The following is a 16,803-nucleotide window of genomic DNA, read 5'->3' on the forward strand; positions in this document are numbered from 1 at the left end:
CATAGAACATTGATGGTGGCAGGACAGGTTGAGAGAGTGGTCAATAAAGCATACAGCATCCTATGCTTTATTAATAGTGGCAAAGAGTACAAAAGCAGGAAATTATGCTAAACTTGTATAGAACACTGGTTGAGCCTCAACTGAAATATTGCGTCCAGTTCTGGATGCCACACTTTAGGAAAGATGTGACGGCATTAGAAAGGGTGCAGAAAATATTAACAAGAATGGTTCCAAGGATGAGGAACTTCAGTTATGTAGATAAATTGGAGAAGTTGGGGCTGTTTTCCTTGGAGTAGAAAAGATTGAGAGCAGATTCGATAGAGGTATTCAAAATCATGAGGGGGCTGGACAGAGTAGATAGGGAAAAACTGTTCCCACTTGTGAAAGGATCAAGAGGGCACGGATTTAAAGTAATTGTCAAAAGAAGCAATGATGACATGAGGAAAATCCTTTTCACGCAGCGAGTGGTTAGGATCTGGAATGAACTGCCTGAGAGTGTGGTGGAGGCAGGTTCAACTGAGGCATTCAAGAGGGAATTGGATTGTTATCTGTAAAAGGAAGAATGTGCAGGGTTCCGTGGAGAAGGCGGGGGAGTGGCACTAGGTAAATTGCTCTTTCGGAGAGCCAGCACGAACATGATGGGCTGAATGGCCTCCTGTGCTATAACAATCTGTGATCCGATATTGGAAGCTGGGCAAGCAGTGTGACAAAATCAGAGACAGTTATGAGGTCCTAGGAGGAGGTGGTGAGATAGAGCGGAGTGTTGTTGGGATATGTGTGAAACCGGATGTGTTTCTGGATGATATCGCCGAGAGGTAGCATGTAGGAAGAGAAGCCATTGTAGGTTATTCTCTGGCTACGATTAGAAAGATAAGAATGGAACCAAGCTAGAACAGTTCCACCCTCCTACATGAGAGGAGAGGTGTTGGAGGAGGGTGGCGTGGTCAACTGTGTTGAAAGCTGCAGACAGGTCACGAAGGAGGAGAGGTGATAGTTTATCTGTCACAGTAACAGATAAACTGTTATTGGTGGCTTTGATGAGGGCCGTTTCAGTACAGTGGCCAGGCTGAAAACCTGATTGCAGGGATTCAGACATGGAATCATGGGGATATTGGGCACGGATTTGGGGAGTGACAACATGTTGAAGGATTTTGGAGAGGAAAGGGAGGTTGGAAATGGGGGGTTAGTTTGCAGGTACCGAGGGATCAAGAGTAGGTTTTTTGAGGAGCGGGGTGATGACGGCAGATTTGAAGGGATGGGGGCCAGTACCTGAAGAGATAGAACTGTTAACATCAGCTAACATGGAGCCCAGTAAGGGAATCGGAGTGGTCAACAGTTTGAAAAAAAAACAGTATGATAACTCCGCTGCTCTTCTTTGAAATAGCACCCAAGCAGGCAGATGGGGCCTCAGTTTAACGTCCCATCTGAAAGATGGCACCTCCAACAGTGAAGCACTCCCTCAATACTGTATTAGAGTGTCAGTTTGGATTTTTGTGCTCAAGTCCTGGAGCAATACTTGAACCCAGAACCTTGTGACTCAAAGGTGAGAGTGCTACCCACAGAGCCACAGCTGACACAAAATAAAGGTCGAAATAGGATCAAAGGAGCAGCAGGTGGGTCTCGTGGACAATATACCAAAGACATTCTAATCTGCATTCCTTGGAGTTAAGCAGAGATGAGAGGTATACCAGGATCAATTAAGGTGAGCGAGAGAGAGTAAGAGTTCTAGTGGAGACAAGGACATTAAAAGGTGGTAGAGAGGACGTGATTTAGTAAATCAATTAATAGCTGCTTAGGTGTCAGGGTGAATTGAAAGCCAAAGACAAGAAAACTGGGAATTTGAGAGTGCAGCTGTAAGTGAGTTGAGGGAGAATTTTTTTTTTCCAGGGCCGGATACAGAAAGAAGTGGGTTTGGGAAGGGGGATGTGCGTGGTGAGAGATACAAGGAAGTGATCGGAGATGGTCTATCTGTGAATAAACGATAAACTGTGGCCCCATTCTGTGATTTCCCCCATACGAAGAGTTCAGTTAAATTAATTTTTGAGGGCAACATTTTAGAAGTAATAACAACAAAGTCCAAATAATAAGCAATAGTGCCACCAGATTCAAAAGGACTTTGGGTCTTTGAGCAAATTGGGCCAATTGGGTTAGGGCAAGATACTGGGCTGAATCTTGCTGGAATGGGTATCTCACAGCGTACACCATTAGTGAGATTGTTTTCTGCACCCTTCAGCTCAATTTGGAAATACGAGCTGATAACAGCATAGCAAGGGCAATTGGGGCATCTGAGACCTTAATGAATGATAGATTTTTTGGGGTCTATCGACTTAACCAATTAAGTTTAAGCATTAGAAAGAAACAGAAGAATGACAGAGAAAGAAAATCCGTGAAATAGAGTCAAATCAGGTACAGAAAAAGGAAAGAAAGATTGGATTATGTGAGAAAAAAGACAGAATGGAAAAGTTAGAAAACTACATTTTAGATCCGACTCTTCAAATTTCTAACAATTTGCTCCATGTAGGAATGAAGTTGGACTATTTAAATTGTTCACTTTCTGGGCCCCGAGAGATTGACATGCATTGCATAAATAATTATCATTTTGTTAAAAATTACTGCTGTTAGGTTCCAGTGAGTTTAAATGGGCAAATTTTTTTTTTATGCATTCATGGGATGTGAGTGTCACCAGCATTTTTTGCCCATCGCTAATTGCCCTTGAGAAGGTGGTGGTGAACTGCCTCTTGAACCGCTGCAGTCCCTGGGGTATAGGTACACCCACAGTGCTGTTAGGGAGTTCCAGGATTTTGACCCAGCAACAGTGAAGGAACGGCGATATCATTCCAAGTCAGGATGGTGTGCAGCTTGGAGGGGAACTTGCAGGTGGTGGCGTTCCCATGTGTCTGCTTCCCTTGTCTTTCTAGATGGTAGAGTCGTGGGTTTGGAAGGCACCGTTGAAGGAGCCTTGGTGAGTTGCTGCAGTGGTACACACTGCAGCCATGGTGGACAGGGTGCCAATCAAGCAAGCTGCTTTGTCTTAGCTGGTGTTGAGCATCTTGAGTGTTGTTGGAGCAGCATTCATCCAGGCAAGCGAAGAGTATTCCATCACACTCCTGACTTGTGCCTTGTAGATGGTGGACAGGCTTTGGAGAGTCAGGAGATGGTTTAATTGCTGCAGAATTCCCAGCCTCTGACCTGCTCTTGTAGCCACAGTATTTATGTGGCTGGTCCAGTTCAGTTTGTCAATGGTAACCCCCAGGATGTTGATGATGGGGTATTCAGCGAGGGTAATGCTGCTGGAAGTCAAGAGATGGTTGGTGATGGTCATTGCCTGGCACTTGTGTGGTACGAATGTTAGTTTCCACTTATCTGCTCAAAGCCATTACTGTGCAAATCCAGCAAGTTCTTTAAAATGATGAGGAGGCTAAGGGCAAGATGCCATTGGCACAAAGCAAACAGTGGAGCAGTGCAAATCAACCAGAAAGTTCTGGGTGATTCACAACTCATGGTCTAACTCTTAATCCCTTCAACTTGCCTGCCAATTTGTGCGGTAATAACAGCATGCATCATTAACATGCTGTCAGTTTCCAGCAAGAACTGATCTGAGATAATTAGTTAAGGGTGTAAGGAATCAAAAGTGGGAAAGTCTGTCGATATATTACATATGTTCTCAGGGAGATCGGAGACTTAGCTAGTTAAAAGCAAACACAAATAAGGTAATGGGTAGAATTGAGAGGGATTGAGTACCAATTTGAAGAGCTGTTGCTGTATTCGGCATTGGCCAGACTCATGCAAACCATGCTGGAGAGGGGACAAAGGTCAAAAAGCCAAGATGATTCCAGAGATCAGGAATTTGTTGCAAGGGAGATGTCAAGGTGACCGAATTGAAGTTTCCAAACTTATGGAGGGATTAAGAATATTGATGCAAGTAAATTGTTCACTAGCGTGCAAGTTCAAACACCAGGGAATGCAAGCTTAAAAAACTAGGCAATTAGGAGCAAGGAGGAAGAAAATGAATTACTTGCATTTCTATAGCACCTTCCCTGCCCTCAGGAGCTCATAAAGCACTTCACAGCCAATACATTACTTTAAAGGTGTAGTCACTGTTATATAGGTAAATGCACGATCCTGTCCCTGATCACTATCCTGGATGAACACATATGGCTTTGTTTAAGGATGGAATCAGGCTTAGCCGTTATGCCCTCCACAGATGAAGAGTTCCTTGGCACTTGCTTTCTAGGCTCATAATGAAGAATGGCCATTTGGTCAAAACGCTGGAGGGCAGCTGGCAGCTAAGAAACTGCACCCTCGTGAGGGAGACCGACAGGAGAGAAAGAACTTAAAAAAACTGATCAGGATCAGAAAACCTGCTACAACCGAACTGTTTACTGTGTATTTAACCTTTGGTCAAAAAGACTCCAGAAAAACCTCTCCCCTCAGATTTAAATTGCCCTTCTTCAATTACCTTATATAGATAAAATGCCCTGACAGACCAGGGAGATAAAGAGACCATGGCCAGGCTTCATATACATAGTCAGATAGTCATTAGATCCTCAATATTAAACAATTAGGACAAAAGGGACACTAACCTCACACACAAAATAAACATCAGCTCCCACATAGATCCCCATCCGTACCACTGCTCGCACTGCAGCATTCATACCTGTTGATTACAAGAACTACAATTAGTTAGAGCAAAGAAGGTTAAGAGGAGATTTAATGGAGGTGTTCAAAACTATGAGGGATTTAGATACAGTAAACAAGGAGAAACTGTTTCCACCGGCAGGAGGGTCAGTAACCAGAGGACACAGCGTTAAAGTAATTGGTAAAAGGAACAGGGGGAGTTGAGGAGAATTGTTTTTATTTCACACAGTGGTTATGATCTGGAATGCACTGCCTTAAAGGCCACTGGAAGCAGATTCAATAGTAACTCAAAAGGGAATTGGATAAGTACTTGAAAAGGAAAAAAATGCAGGGCTATGGGAAAACAGCAAGGGAGCGAGACTAAGATAGCTCTTTTGAAGAGCCAGCACAGACACGATGGGCCAAATGGCATCCTTCTGTGCTATACGATTATACATGAGTTAACTATGATGTTCAGTGCTGTTACTAGACTTGTATTGGTACCAGTAGGATATAGAAAAATCCCATTTCAGTCAATATATTTTAAAAGTGCTTCCTGTGCAATGCTTTTAATTCATGGTCTCAAATTGTATCCAGCCCCAAACCTGACCCTATTTGTACTTCACTTGATGTTATACTGCTGGAAGTGCTCTCTCAAGACAGAATCCACACTGGGAAGGGCAGATCTATTATGATACTGTTAGCAACCATAAAACCATATTTTAGCAAGGAGAGAAAGCAAGACTTGCATTTATGGAGTGCTTTTTGAACGTCTTCCAATGTACAAAGTACTTGCAAATAAAATTACTGCCATTTCTGTCCACAGCAAAATCCCACAAATTGCAATAAAATGAATGAACAGTTAATCTGTTTTGGTGTTGTCGGCTGAGGGAATGTTGTAGGTCAGGATGCAGAGGCTTCAAATAGTGTCATGGGATCTTCTATATCCACCTAAAGCACCATCAGTAAACTGGGCTTCTTCTAATATCGCATCTTAAGGACAGCACCTCCAACATCACAGTACTCCAAAATGGAATGTCAACTCAGATTACGTGTGGTTAAATAAAACACAGGGTAATCGATAATGTGCAGCAAATGCCCAGTCATGATCTTTGGACACGAATAGAGTAGCTACTGATCTAATTATAGTGTATCTGACATTTGTGTTCACAGGTCAGAAGGACACTGTACAAAAATTTGACATCCCACCATTCAAATTAAATCCTAACGACAACACCATATGTGCCAACCATCAGTGCTTTATTCTGACTGATTTCTGCCAAATGTTAGCATAGCTGTTGACCCCTTGCCCAGCCAGAGTCCAATCGCCATCCTCTCTCTGCGCCACGTCTAGTGCCAGCTGCTGAGATTACACTCTTGGTATACTCTAGGAGAGAACTCCTGCTCTCATAGTTTCTACGTACAGTAAACAGGAGTAATAATCCTCGTCATTAGCACTGCCAACGGGTATAGAGAGAAGACCCGTTTCAGTGTATTAGCCACCGCACTCAGATAGGAGTGGGTGGAAGGGGAGATTGGATGGCAGTCAAAGGCGCATGCATAGTAACGACAGGGGGAAAATGGATGGTAATGATGGGGAGGGAAATGGATGGCAACTGAGGGAAGGGAAAATGGACGATAATGAAGGATAAGGGAAAAGGGCAAAAGCTGGCACCAGTGCCTTAGAATGGGCGAGGGAAGAGATTGCCAGCATTAATATGAGGCGAAGGGAGGTAGGGAAAGATGGTCCACATGAACTCTGGAGACAAGTTCCAGCTTCAAAGTAGAAGAAGGGATTAACAAAATTGGAGGGGGAGAACAGTATCATCTTGAGACCCATTTTCTGTTTCTTCACTTGTCTCAATGCCACTCCCTTTTGTCATTTAATCATAGACATTCTTTTTGTTCTCCTCCCTGTCCTTTCCCTGGTTTTGCAATTGCTTAAAACCCATTATACCTCTAACTTCTTCCAGTTCTGATGAAAACTCATCGAGCTGAAACACTGGGCTGGATTTTCCCATGGGCTTTGGGACCCTGATATTGGGACCAAATGGGGGTCCCAAGACCCACTTGCCAGCAGCGAGACCAGTAGCACAATCTTCCAGGAGTCGGCCTCCTAATTGGCCATCTCAGCATTCACTGTCCTATAAAGGAGAGCAGCAGACTCCCAATGCTGCAGGCCCAATCAGAGGACTGGGAGCTCTCCCACCCCTTTTAGCCTGTGGCTATCCCCCTCTCTAACAAGTATACCGTTTTGGATACTATTGGGGGGGATGGCCTATCAGGGGAAAACAGCAGCAGCCAGAGCAGTGGCACCACGGTTGGCACTGTTGTTCAGCAGGGAGGGACAAAGCGCAGAAGAGCAATAGTTATAGGGGACTCTATAGTCAGGGGCACAGATAGGCGCTTCTGTGGACGTGAAAGAGACTCCAGGAAGGTATGTTGCCTCCCTGGTGCCAGGGTCAAGGATGTCTCTGAATGGATAGAGGGCATTCTGAAGGGGGAGGGTGAACAGCCAGAGGTTGTGGTACACATCGGTACCAATGACATAGGCAGGAAGAGTGATGAGGTCCTGCAGGGGGAGTTTAGGGAGTTAGGTAGTAAGTTAAAAAACAGGACCTCTAGGGTTGTAATCTCTGGATTACTCCCTGTGCCACGTGCCAGTGAGGCTAGAAATAGGAAGATAGTGCAGCTAAACACGTGGCTGAGCAGCTGGTGTAGAAGGGAGGGTTTCAGATATCTGGACCATTGGGCTCTCTTCAGGGACAGATGGGACCTGTACAAGAAGGACGGGTTGCATCTAAACTGGAAAGGCATGAATATCCTGGCTGCAAGGTTTGCTAGCGTCACTCGGGAGGGTTTAAACTAGTGTGGCAGGGGGGTGGGAACCAGAGCAGTAGGACAGCTAGTGAAGTAAATGAGGAGGGCATAGTAAATAAGGCCAGTAGGACTAAGAGGAAGAGCAGGCAGGGAGATGTTGTTGAGCACAGCGGGACTGGTGGTCTGAAATGCATTTGTTTCAATGCAAGAAGTATAACAGGTAGGGCAGATGAACTTAGAGCTTGGATTAGTACTTGGAAATATGATGTTGTTGCTATTACAGAGACTTGGTTGAGGGAAGGGCAGGATTGGCAGCTAAATGTTCCAGGCTTTAGAAGCTTCAGGCGTGATAGAGGGGGATGTAAAAGGGGTGGGGGAGTTGCATTACTGGTTAAGGAGAATATCACAGCTGTACTGCGGGAGGACACCTCAGAGGGGTCATGCAGCGAGGCAATATGGGTGGAGCTCAGGAATAGGAAGGGTGCAGTCACGATGTTGGGGGTTTACTACAGGCCTCCCAACAGCCAGCGGGAGGTAGAGGAGCAAATATGTAGACAGATTTTGGAAAGATGTAAAGGTAACAGGGTTGTAGTGGTGGGTGATTTTAACTTCCCCAATATTGACTGGGACTCACTTAGTGCTCGGGGCTTAGATGGGGCAGAATTTGTGAGGAGCATCCAGGAGGGCTTCTTGAAACAATATGTAGATAGTCCAACTAGGGAAGGGGCCATTCTGGACCTGGTATTGGGGAATGAGCCCGGCCAGGTAGTCGAAGTTTCAGTGGGGGAGCATTTCGGGAGCAGTGACCATAATTCCATAAGTTTTAAGGTACTTGTGGATAAGGATAAGAGTAGTCCTCGGGTGAAGGTGCTAAATTGGGGGAAGGCTAATTAGAACAATATTAGGCAGGAACTGAAGAATTTAGATTGGGGGCGGCTGTTTGAGGGTAAATCAACATCTGACATGTGGGAGTCTTTCAAACGTTAGTTGATTAGAATCCAGGACTGGCACGTTCCTGTGAGGAAGAAGGATAAGTTTGGCAAGTTTCGGGAAGCTTGGATAACATGGGATATTGTGAGCCTAGTCAAAAAGAAAAAGGAAGCATTTGTAAGGGCTGGAAGGCTAGGAACAGATGAAGCACTTGAGGAATATAAAGACAGTAGGAAGGAACTTAAGCAAGGAATTAGGAGGGCTAAAAGGGGTCATGAAAAGTCATTGGCAAACAGGATTAAGGAAAATCCCAAGGCTTTTTATACATATATAAAGAGCAAGAGGGTAACCAGGGAAAGGGTTGGTCCACTCAAGGACAGAGATGGGAATCTATGCGTGGAGCCAGAGGAAATGGGCGAGGTGCTAAATGAGTACTTTGCATCAGTATTCACGAAGGAAAAGGACTTGGTGGATGGTGAGCCTAGGGAAGGGAGTGTAGATAGTCTCAGTCATCTCATTATCAAAAAGGAGGTGGTGTTGGTTGTCTTGCAAAGCATTAAGGTAGATAAGTCCCCAGGGCCTGATGGGATCTACCCTAGAATACTGCGGGAGGCAACGGAAGAAATTGCTGGGGCCTTGACAGAGATCTTTGCATCCTCATTGGCTACAGGTGAGGTCCCAGAGGACTGGAGAATAGCCAATGTTGTTCCTTTGTTTTAGAAGGGCGGCAAGGATAATCCAGGAAATTATAGGCCGGTGAGCCATACGTCAGTGGTAGGGAAACTATTAGAGAGGATTCGTCGGGACAGGATTTACTCCCATTTGGAAACAAACGAACTTATTAGCGAGAGACAGCATGGTTTTGTGAAGGGGAGGTCGTGTCTTACTAATTTGATGGAGTTTTTTGAGGAAGTGACGAAGATGATTGATGAGGGAAGGGTGGTGGACGTTGTCTATATGGACTTCAGTAAAGCCTTTGACAAGGTCACGCATGGCAGACTGGTGCAAAAGGTGAAGTCACATGGGATCAGAGGTGAGCTGGCAAGATGGATACAGAACTGGCTCAGTCACAGAAGACAGAGGGTATCAGTGGATGGGTGTTTTTCTGAATGGAGGAATGTGACTAGTGGTGTTCCGCAGGGATCAGTGCTGGGACCTTTGCTGTTTGTAGTATATATAAATGATTTGGAGGAAAATGTAGCTGGTCTGATTAGTAAGTTTGCGGACGGCACAAAGGTTGGTGGAGTTGCGGATAATGATGAGGATTGTCAGAGGATACAGCAGGATATAGATCGGTTGGAGACTTGGACGGAGAAATGGCAGAAGGAGTTTAATCTGGACAAATGTGAGGTAATGTATTTTGGAAGGTATAATGCAGGTGGGAGGTAAACAATAAATGGCAGAACCCTTAGGAGTATTGACAGGCAGAGAGATCTGGGCATACAGATCCACAGGTCACTGAAAGTGGCAACGCAGGTGGATAAGGTAGTCAAGAAGGCATTCGGCATGCTTGCCTTCATCGGTCGGGGCATAGAGTATAAAAATTGGCAAGTCATGTTGCAGCTGTACAGAACCTTAGTTAGGCCACACTTAGAATATTGCGTGCAATTCTGGTCGCCACACTACCAGAAGGACGTGGAGGCTTTGGAGAGGGTACAGAGGAGGTTTACCAGGATGTTGCCTGGTCTGGAGGGCATTAGCTATGAGGAGAGGTTGGAAAAACTCGGATTGTTTTCACTGGAACGACAGAGGTGGAGGGGCGACATGATAGAGGTTTACAAAGTTATGAGCGGCATGGACAGAGTGGATAGTCAGAAGCTTTTTCCCAGGGTGTAAGAGTCAGTTACTCGGAGACATAGGTTTAAGGTGTGAGGGGCAAAGTTTAGAGGGGATGTGCGAGGCAAGTTTTTTACACAGAGGGTGGTGAGTGCCTGGAACTTGCTGCCAGGGGAGGTGGTGGAAGCAGATACGATAGCGACGTTTAAGAGACATCTTGACAAATATATGAATAGGAAGGGAATAGAGGGATATGGGCCCCGGAAGTGCAGAAGGTGTTAGTTTCGGCAGGCATCAAGATCGGCGCAGGCTTGGAGGGCTGAATGGCCTGTTCCTGTGCTGTACTGTACTGTTCTTTGTTCTTGTTCTTTGAAGCCTCGGCAGCTCCACTGGGAGAGATGGGAACTGCTGAAACATAGAAAATAGGAGTAGGCCATTCGGCCCTGCTCCCCCATTCAAAAAGATCATGGCTGATCATCTAATTCAATACCCTATTCCCGCTTTCTCTCCCTTGATCCCTTCGGTATTAAGAAACATATCTTCCTCCTTCTTGAATATACTTAATGACTTGGCTTCCACTGCCTTCTGCAGTACAGAATTCCACAGGTTCACCACCCTCTGAGTGAAGAAATTTCTCATCTCTGTTCTAAATGGCATACCCCATATCCTGAGACGGTGACCCCTGGTTCTGGACTCCCCAGCCAACAGGAACATCCTCCCTGCATCTAGCCCTGTTATAATTTTGTGGTTTCTATGAGATCCCCTCTCATTCTTCTAAACTCGAGTGAACATAGGCCTAATCGACCCAATCTCTCCTCATACGTCAATCCTGCCATCACAGGAATCAGCCTAGTAAATCTTCTTTGCACTCCCTCCATGGCAAAAACATCCTTCCTCAGATAAGGAGACCGAAGTTGCACACAATACTCCAGATGTGGTCTCACCAAGGCCCTGTATAATTGCAGTAAGACATCCTCGCTCCTGCACTCAAATCCTCTTGCAATGAAGGCCAACATACCATTCACCTTCCTAACTGCTTGCTGCACCTGAATGCTTGCTTTCAGCGACTGGAGTACAAGGACACCCAGGTCTCTTTGTACCTCCACCTTTCCCAATCTATCACCATTCAGATAATAATTTGCCTTTCTGTTTTACAAATAAAGTGGATAACCTGACATGGCAGCACAGTGGCGCAGTGGTTAACACCGCAGCCTCACAGCTCCAGCGACCCGGGTTCAATTCTGGGTACTGCCTGTGTGGAGTTTGCAAGTTCTCCCTGTGTCTGCGTGGGTTTTCTCCGGGTGCTCCGGTTTCCTCCCACAAGCCAAAAGACTTGCAGGTTGGTAGGTAAATTGGCCATTATAAATTGCCCCTAGTATAGGTAGGTGGTAGGGAAATATAGGGACAGATGGGGATGTGGTAGGAATATACGATTAGTGTATATGGGTGGTTGATGGACGGTACAGACTTGGTGGGCCGAAGGGCCTGTTTCAGTGCTGTATCTCTAAACTAAAACCCAGCTATTTATCCACATTATACTGCGTCTGCCATGCATTTGCCCACTCACTCAACTTGCCCAAATCACATTGGAGCTTCTTTGCATCCTCCTCACAGCTCACATTCTCCTCCACCACCCCCCCCCCCACAGCTTTGTGTCGTCTGCAAACTTGGAAATGTTAAATTTAGTTCCCTCACCCAAGTCATTAATATATATTGTGAATAGCTGAGGCCCAAGCACTGATCCCTGAGGTTCCCTACTAGTCACTGCCTGTCACCTGGAAAAAGACCCGCTTATTCCTACTCTGTTTCCTGTCTGTCAACCAATTCTCAATCCATGCCAGCATATTACCCCCAATCCCATGTGCTTTAATTTTTCACACTAACCTCTGATGTGGGACCTTATCAAAAGCCTTCTGAAAATCCAAATACACCACATCCACTGGTTCTCCCTGATCTTCTACTAGTTACATCCTCAAAAAACACCAGTAGATTTGTTAAGCATGATTTCCCTTTCATAAACCCATGCTGACTTTGTCCAATCCAGTTTATGCTTTCTAGGTGTTCCGCTATCATATCCCAGGGCAGTGGTTAGCACCCCAGCCTCACAGCTCCAGCAACCCGGGTTCGATTCTGGGTACTGCCTGTGCGGAGTTTGCAAGTTCGCCTTGTGACCGCGTGGGTTTCCGCAGGGTGCTCCGGTTTCCTCCCACAGCCAAAGACTTGCAGGTTGATAGGTAAATTGGCCATTGTAAATTGCCCCTCGTGTAGGTAGGTGGTAGGAGAATTGTGGGGATGTGGTAGGGAATATGGGATTAATGTAGGATTAGTATAAAATGGGTAGTTGATGGTCGGCACCGACTCGGTGGGCCGAAGGGCCTGTTTCAGTGCTGTATCTCTAAATAAATAAATAATAAACTCTAGCATTTTCCCCACTACTGAGGTAAGCCTAACTGGTCTGTTTTTTCTCTCCCTCCTTTTTTAAATAGTGGGGTTACATTTGCCACCCTCCAATCTGTAGGAACTGCTCCAGAGTCTATAGAATTTTGGAAGATGACCACCAATGCATCTACTATTTCCAGGGTCACTTCCTTTAGGACTCTGGGATGTAGATTATCAGGTCCTGGGGATTTGTCAGCCTTTAACCCCATTAACTTCCCTAGCACAATTCTTTTTTTTAACTAATACTGATTTCCTTCAGTTCCTCCTTTTCATCAGACCTTTGCTTCCCTAACATTTCTGGAAGGTTATTTGTGCCCTCCTTTGTGAAGCCAGAACCAAAGTATGTGTCTAATTGGTCTGCCATTTCTTTGTTCCCCATTATAAATTCCCCCGTTTCTGACTGTAAAGGACCTACATTTGTCTTCAACTAATCTTTTTCTCTTCACATACTTTTAGAAGCTTTTACAGTCAGTTTTTATGTTCCCTGCAAGTTTACTCTCATACTCTATTTTCCCCCGCTCAATCAACCTCTTTGACCTCCTTTGCTGAATTCTAAACTGCTCCCAATCCTCAGACTTGCTGCTTTTTCTGGTGATTTTAAATACCTCCTCTTTGGATCTAACACTATCCCTAATTTCTTTTATAAGCCACGGTTGAGCCACCTTTCCGGTTTTATTTTTGCGCCAGACATGAATGAATAAGTTTTGTAATTCATGCACATGTTCTTTAAATATTATCCATTGCCTATCCACCGTCAACCCTTTTCGTAAAGTTCCCCAATCCACCATAGCCAACTCGCACCTCATACCTTCGTAGTTTCCTGCTGAGGCAGGCCAGGGAACGCGAGGGGGTGTCAATACGGAGGTGCACTCGGAGGAATGGATGGCGGAAGCCGGTAGGCCCCTCAGATCGGATGCAAAACCCCTTCCAGTGGAATCATTTTGCAAGTGCGGCCTATCCTGCCCATGTCTCCGTGATTGGGGTTGGAGCCTCCTGCTTTGATGGTCCTTCAGGGCTGCTGCAGGGAAGCTGCCTCCATTGAATTGGAGGCCTCCCCACATGGCTGGGAGGCACTCTGCCACTGACAAAATGCTGGCAAGGCTGCAAACTCATCCCTAATTGGGGGCTTAATGTTAATCGGCTGCCTGCCTCCATGGAGCAGGCAACCAATCTGATTCTCAGCCGCCCTGGGAAAGGTCCTCTGCGGTAGGGGTGTATCTGGGAACTGGCCTCGATGCTGCTCCCCCTATATTCCTGCTCCCCACTGGCCCCCCCACCCCAACACCCACCCACCCACCCCAAGCCCACCACCAAAGGGCCAGGAAAATTCAGGCCATTAACGGTTTCCCTCTCCACAGATGCTGCCTGGCCTGCTGAATATTTCCTGACTTTTCTCTTTTTTGTTTCAGATTTCCAGCACTTGCAGTATTTTGCTTTTAGTTTAGATTAGATTAGATTAGAGATACAGCACTGAAACAGGCCCTTCGGCCCACCGAGTCTGTGCCGAACATCAGCCACCCATTTATACTAATCCTACACTAATCCCATATTCCTACCAAACATCCCCACCTGTTCCTATATTTCCCTACCACCTACCTATACTAGTGACAATTTATAATGGCCAATTTACCAATCAACCTGCAAGTCTTTTGGCTTGTGGGAGGAAACTGGAGCACCCGGAGAAAACCCACGCAGACACAGGGAGAACTTGCAAACTCCACACAGGCAGTACCAGGAATCGAACCCGGGTCCCTGGAGCTGTGAGGCTGCGGGGCTAACCACTGCGCCGCCCTTAAACATCATGTTGAATTGACAGAAGAGAGTAAGAACAGTATCAGTCAGAACTAGGAGGATTGGAGAAGAGTGACTCTGTGAAAGGCTGCAGTGCTGAGCAGGGTGCAGCCTCTCTGAAATAAAAACAAGAAATGCTGGAACCACTCAGCAGGTCTGGCAGCATCTGTGGAAAGAGAAGCAGAGTCAGTGACCCTTCTTCGGAACAGTAGCCTCTCTGAACTGGGTCCAGTGTGAGTAGAGTGCTTTTGTGAACTGAGGCAAGGGAGCATTGGATATGAGAATGGGACTGTTGAGGTATTGTTTGGCTAAGTGATGGCCTAGTTGGCAATCCAAATGCTAGTTTGCTTTTCTCAATCTATTTATCAACAGTCAAGAAGCTTGACACCATCCAGGACAAAGCAGCCCACTTCACTGGCACCCCATTCACAACATTCACTCTCTCCAGCACTGACGCACAGTGGCAGCAGTGTGTACCATCCACAAGATGCACTGCAGCAACTCACCAAGGCTCCTTCGACAGCACCTTCCAAACCTGTGACTTCTACCACCTAGAAGGACAAGAGCAGCAGATGCATGGGAACACCACCACCTACAGATTCCCTTCCAAGGCACACACTATCCTGACTTGGAACTATATCACCATTCCTTCACTGTCGCTGGGTCAAAATCTTGGAACACCCTGAACAGTACTGTAGATGTACCTATCCCACATGGACTGTAGCGGTTCAAGAAGGCAGCTCACCACTACCTTCTGAAGGTCAATTAGGGATGGGCAATAAATGCTGGCCTAGCCAGCAACGCCCACATCCCATGAATAAGTAAAAAAAAAATCAGAATGCCTGAAAACTAGCCATAAAGCATCATTCTAAAATAAAATTGTCCCTGGATACCTTTTGCAAGGTTCCACGAAATGTTTGCCTTCAAAATCTGAATCTCCCCTTCAGGCTCTCATGTACTTAAGAGTTACAGAGTCATTATGGCACAGAAGGAGGTCAATCAGACCAGAGTCCATGCTGGGTCTCTGCAGAGCAATCCAGTCAGTCCCATTCCCCCACTTATGGTTGATTTTGTTTTTAACATAAAGGTTGAATATGGGGAAAGAGGACAAGTGGAAGAAGGAAAAAAAAACAAGACGACTGCTTGGCCCTTGTGACAGATGGGGGCAGCTGTTTTTTTTTGTCAAGTTTTTATTACAACTGGATATCTCAGATACATGGTTCATGAGTGAAAATCTCACACCTTGGTATTTTTCAATAATAATTCAATTATCTGAACCCATCCAGGCATTCCCTGCTAAGCAATACACTGTAGTCCATGCATTACCCTACATCTAACATTGTGAGGGGGGTGGGGGGGGGGGGGGGGGGGGGGAGAGAATCCTTGGTTGAGGAGAAAGGAAGACATATCAGAAGCGCTGTCATGGAAGGTTGCATCATCAGAGCAGATGCGTCGGAGACGGAGAACTGGGAGAATGGAATGGAGTCTTTACAGGAGGCAGGGTGTGAATATTACTGGGATTTCAGTAAAATGCAATGGATTTGGTCCTTCAGACCATACACTATAATCTGCACTGAGTTTTCTAACATGGGGCAAGGTACAGTTACAGGACTGTCACTGGTGGTGTTGGTATTGATAGGAACAATTTGAACTGATGCAATAAGGGGAATGGTACAACATTAAAGCGTGCGGGTGATATTTCCCATATTTCCAATTTCTTTCCTAGATGTTATATTGGTGCAATATGACACTGAAATGAGTCTAATCACCAATTACAAGATACCAAGTTTGGGTTTTTAGAAGCCTATTGATCTCGTAGGAAGATTTTTAGACTCCCGTCCATACAATCCTCTCCCCAACTTCTCATGCTAACCTTCTAATCAGTCTTTTCCAAACTACTCACTTGTTGGTCTTGTGTTAAGAAGTACGCAACTGCAGGTTGCCACGACTACTGCTAAACTTACAGTATCATTTGCTTTTCAGAAGCTCAGCATTGTTGCAATTTTATAAAGAGTGCTAGTTTCAGATTGTTTCCTTGTCATTAACGCTACTACAGGGGCATCAACTTCTGTTTCGCGATGTATCTCTGCAAAACAGTTAACCCACTTGTTACTGGAGCTAACTTCCGTTTTTCAACATTTTATCTAACATCGTTTTTGTAATCTCATCACATGAGATGGTTGCGGGAAAATGACTTGAATGGAGGCAATGAACCACAACGGTTGGAAAGCATTGTACGAACACTCAGTTCAATGTTTCTTTTGCATTACATTGTCACCCAGGATGCAAGTCCAGGCCAAAGGCTTAAATTTTACCTGCAGGTAAATTAACCCCTCAGCCTGCAATCCACTTTTAGTATTACCTGACTGCATAAACATTTTCCCAAAGATAGAGAAGGTTGTGACCAATTTATAAAATCATCAAATGAAA

At 45.5% G+C, this 16,803-nt stretch overlaps 1 protein-coding gene across 1 annotated transcript in view; it reads right to left on the reverse strand.

Annotated features, from left to right (window-relative positions):
- The window catches only part of LOC137372309 (ATP-dependent 6-phosphofructokinase, liver type-like), a 73,116-nt gene that overhangs the window by 52,715 nt on the left and 3,598 nt on the right, over positions 1-16,803 (reverse strand). Inside the window, exon 2 of the mRNA XM_068036124.1 lies at positions 4,584-4,657. Within this exon, the coding sequence (XP_067892225.1) occupies positions 4,584-4,657 (74 nt within the window). The remainder of the gene's footprint in view (positions 1-4,583; positions 4,658-16,803) is intronic.

Source organism: Heterodontus francisci, chromosome 7 (genome assembly GCF_036365525.1).
Source record: "Heterodontus francisci isolate sHetFra1 chromosome 7, sHetFra1.hap1, whole genome shotgun sequence".
Lineage (NCBI taxonomy): Eukaryota > Metazoa > Chordata > Chondrichthyes > Heterodontiformes > Heterodontidae > Heterodontus > Heterodontus francisci.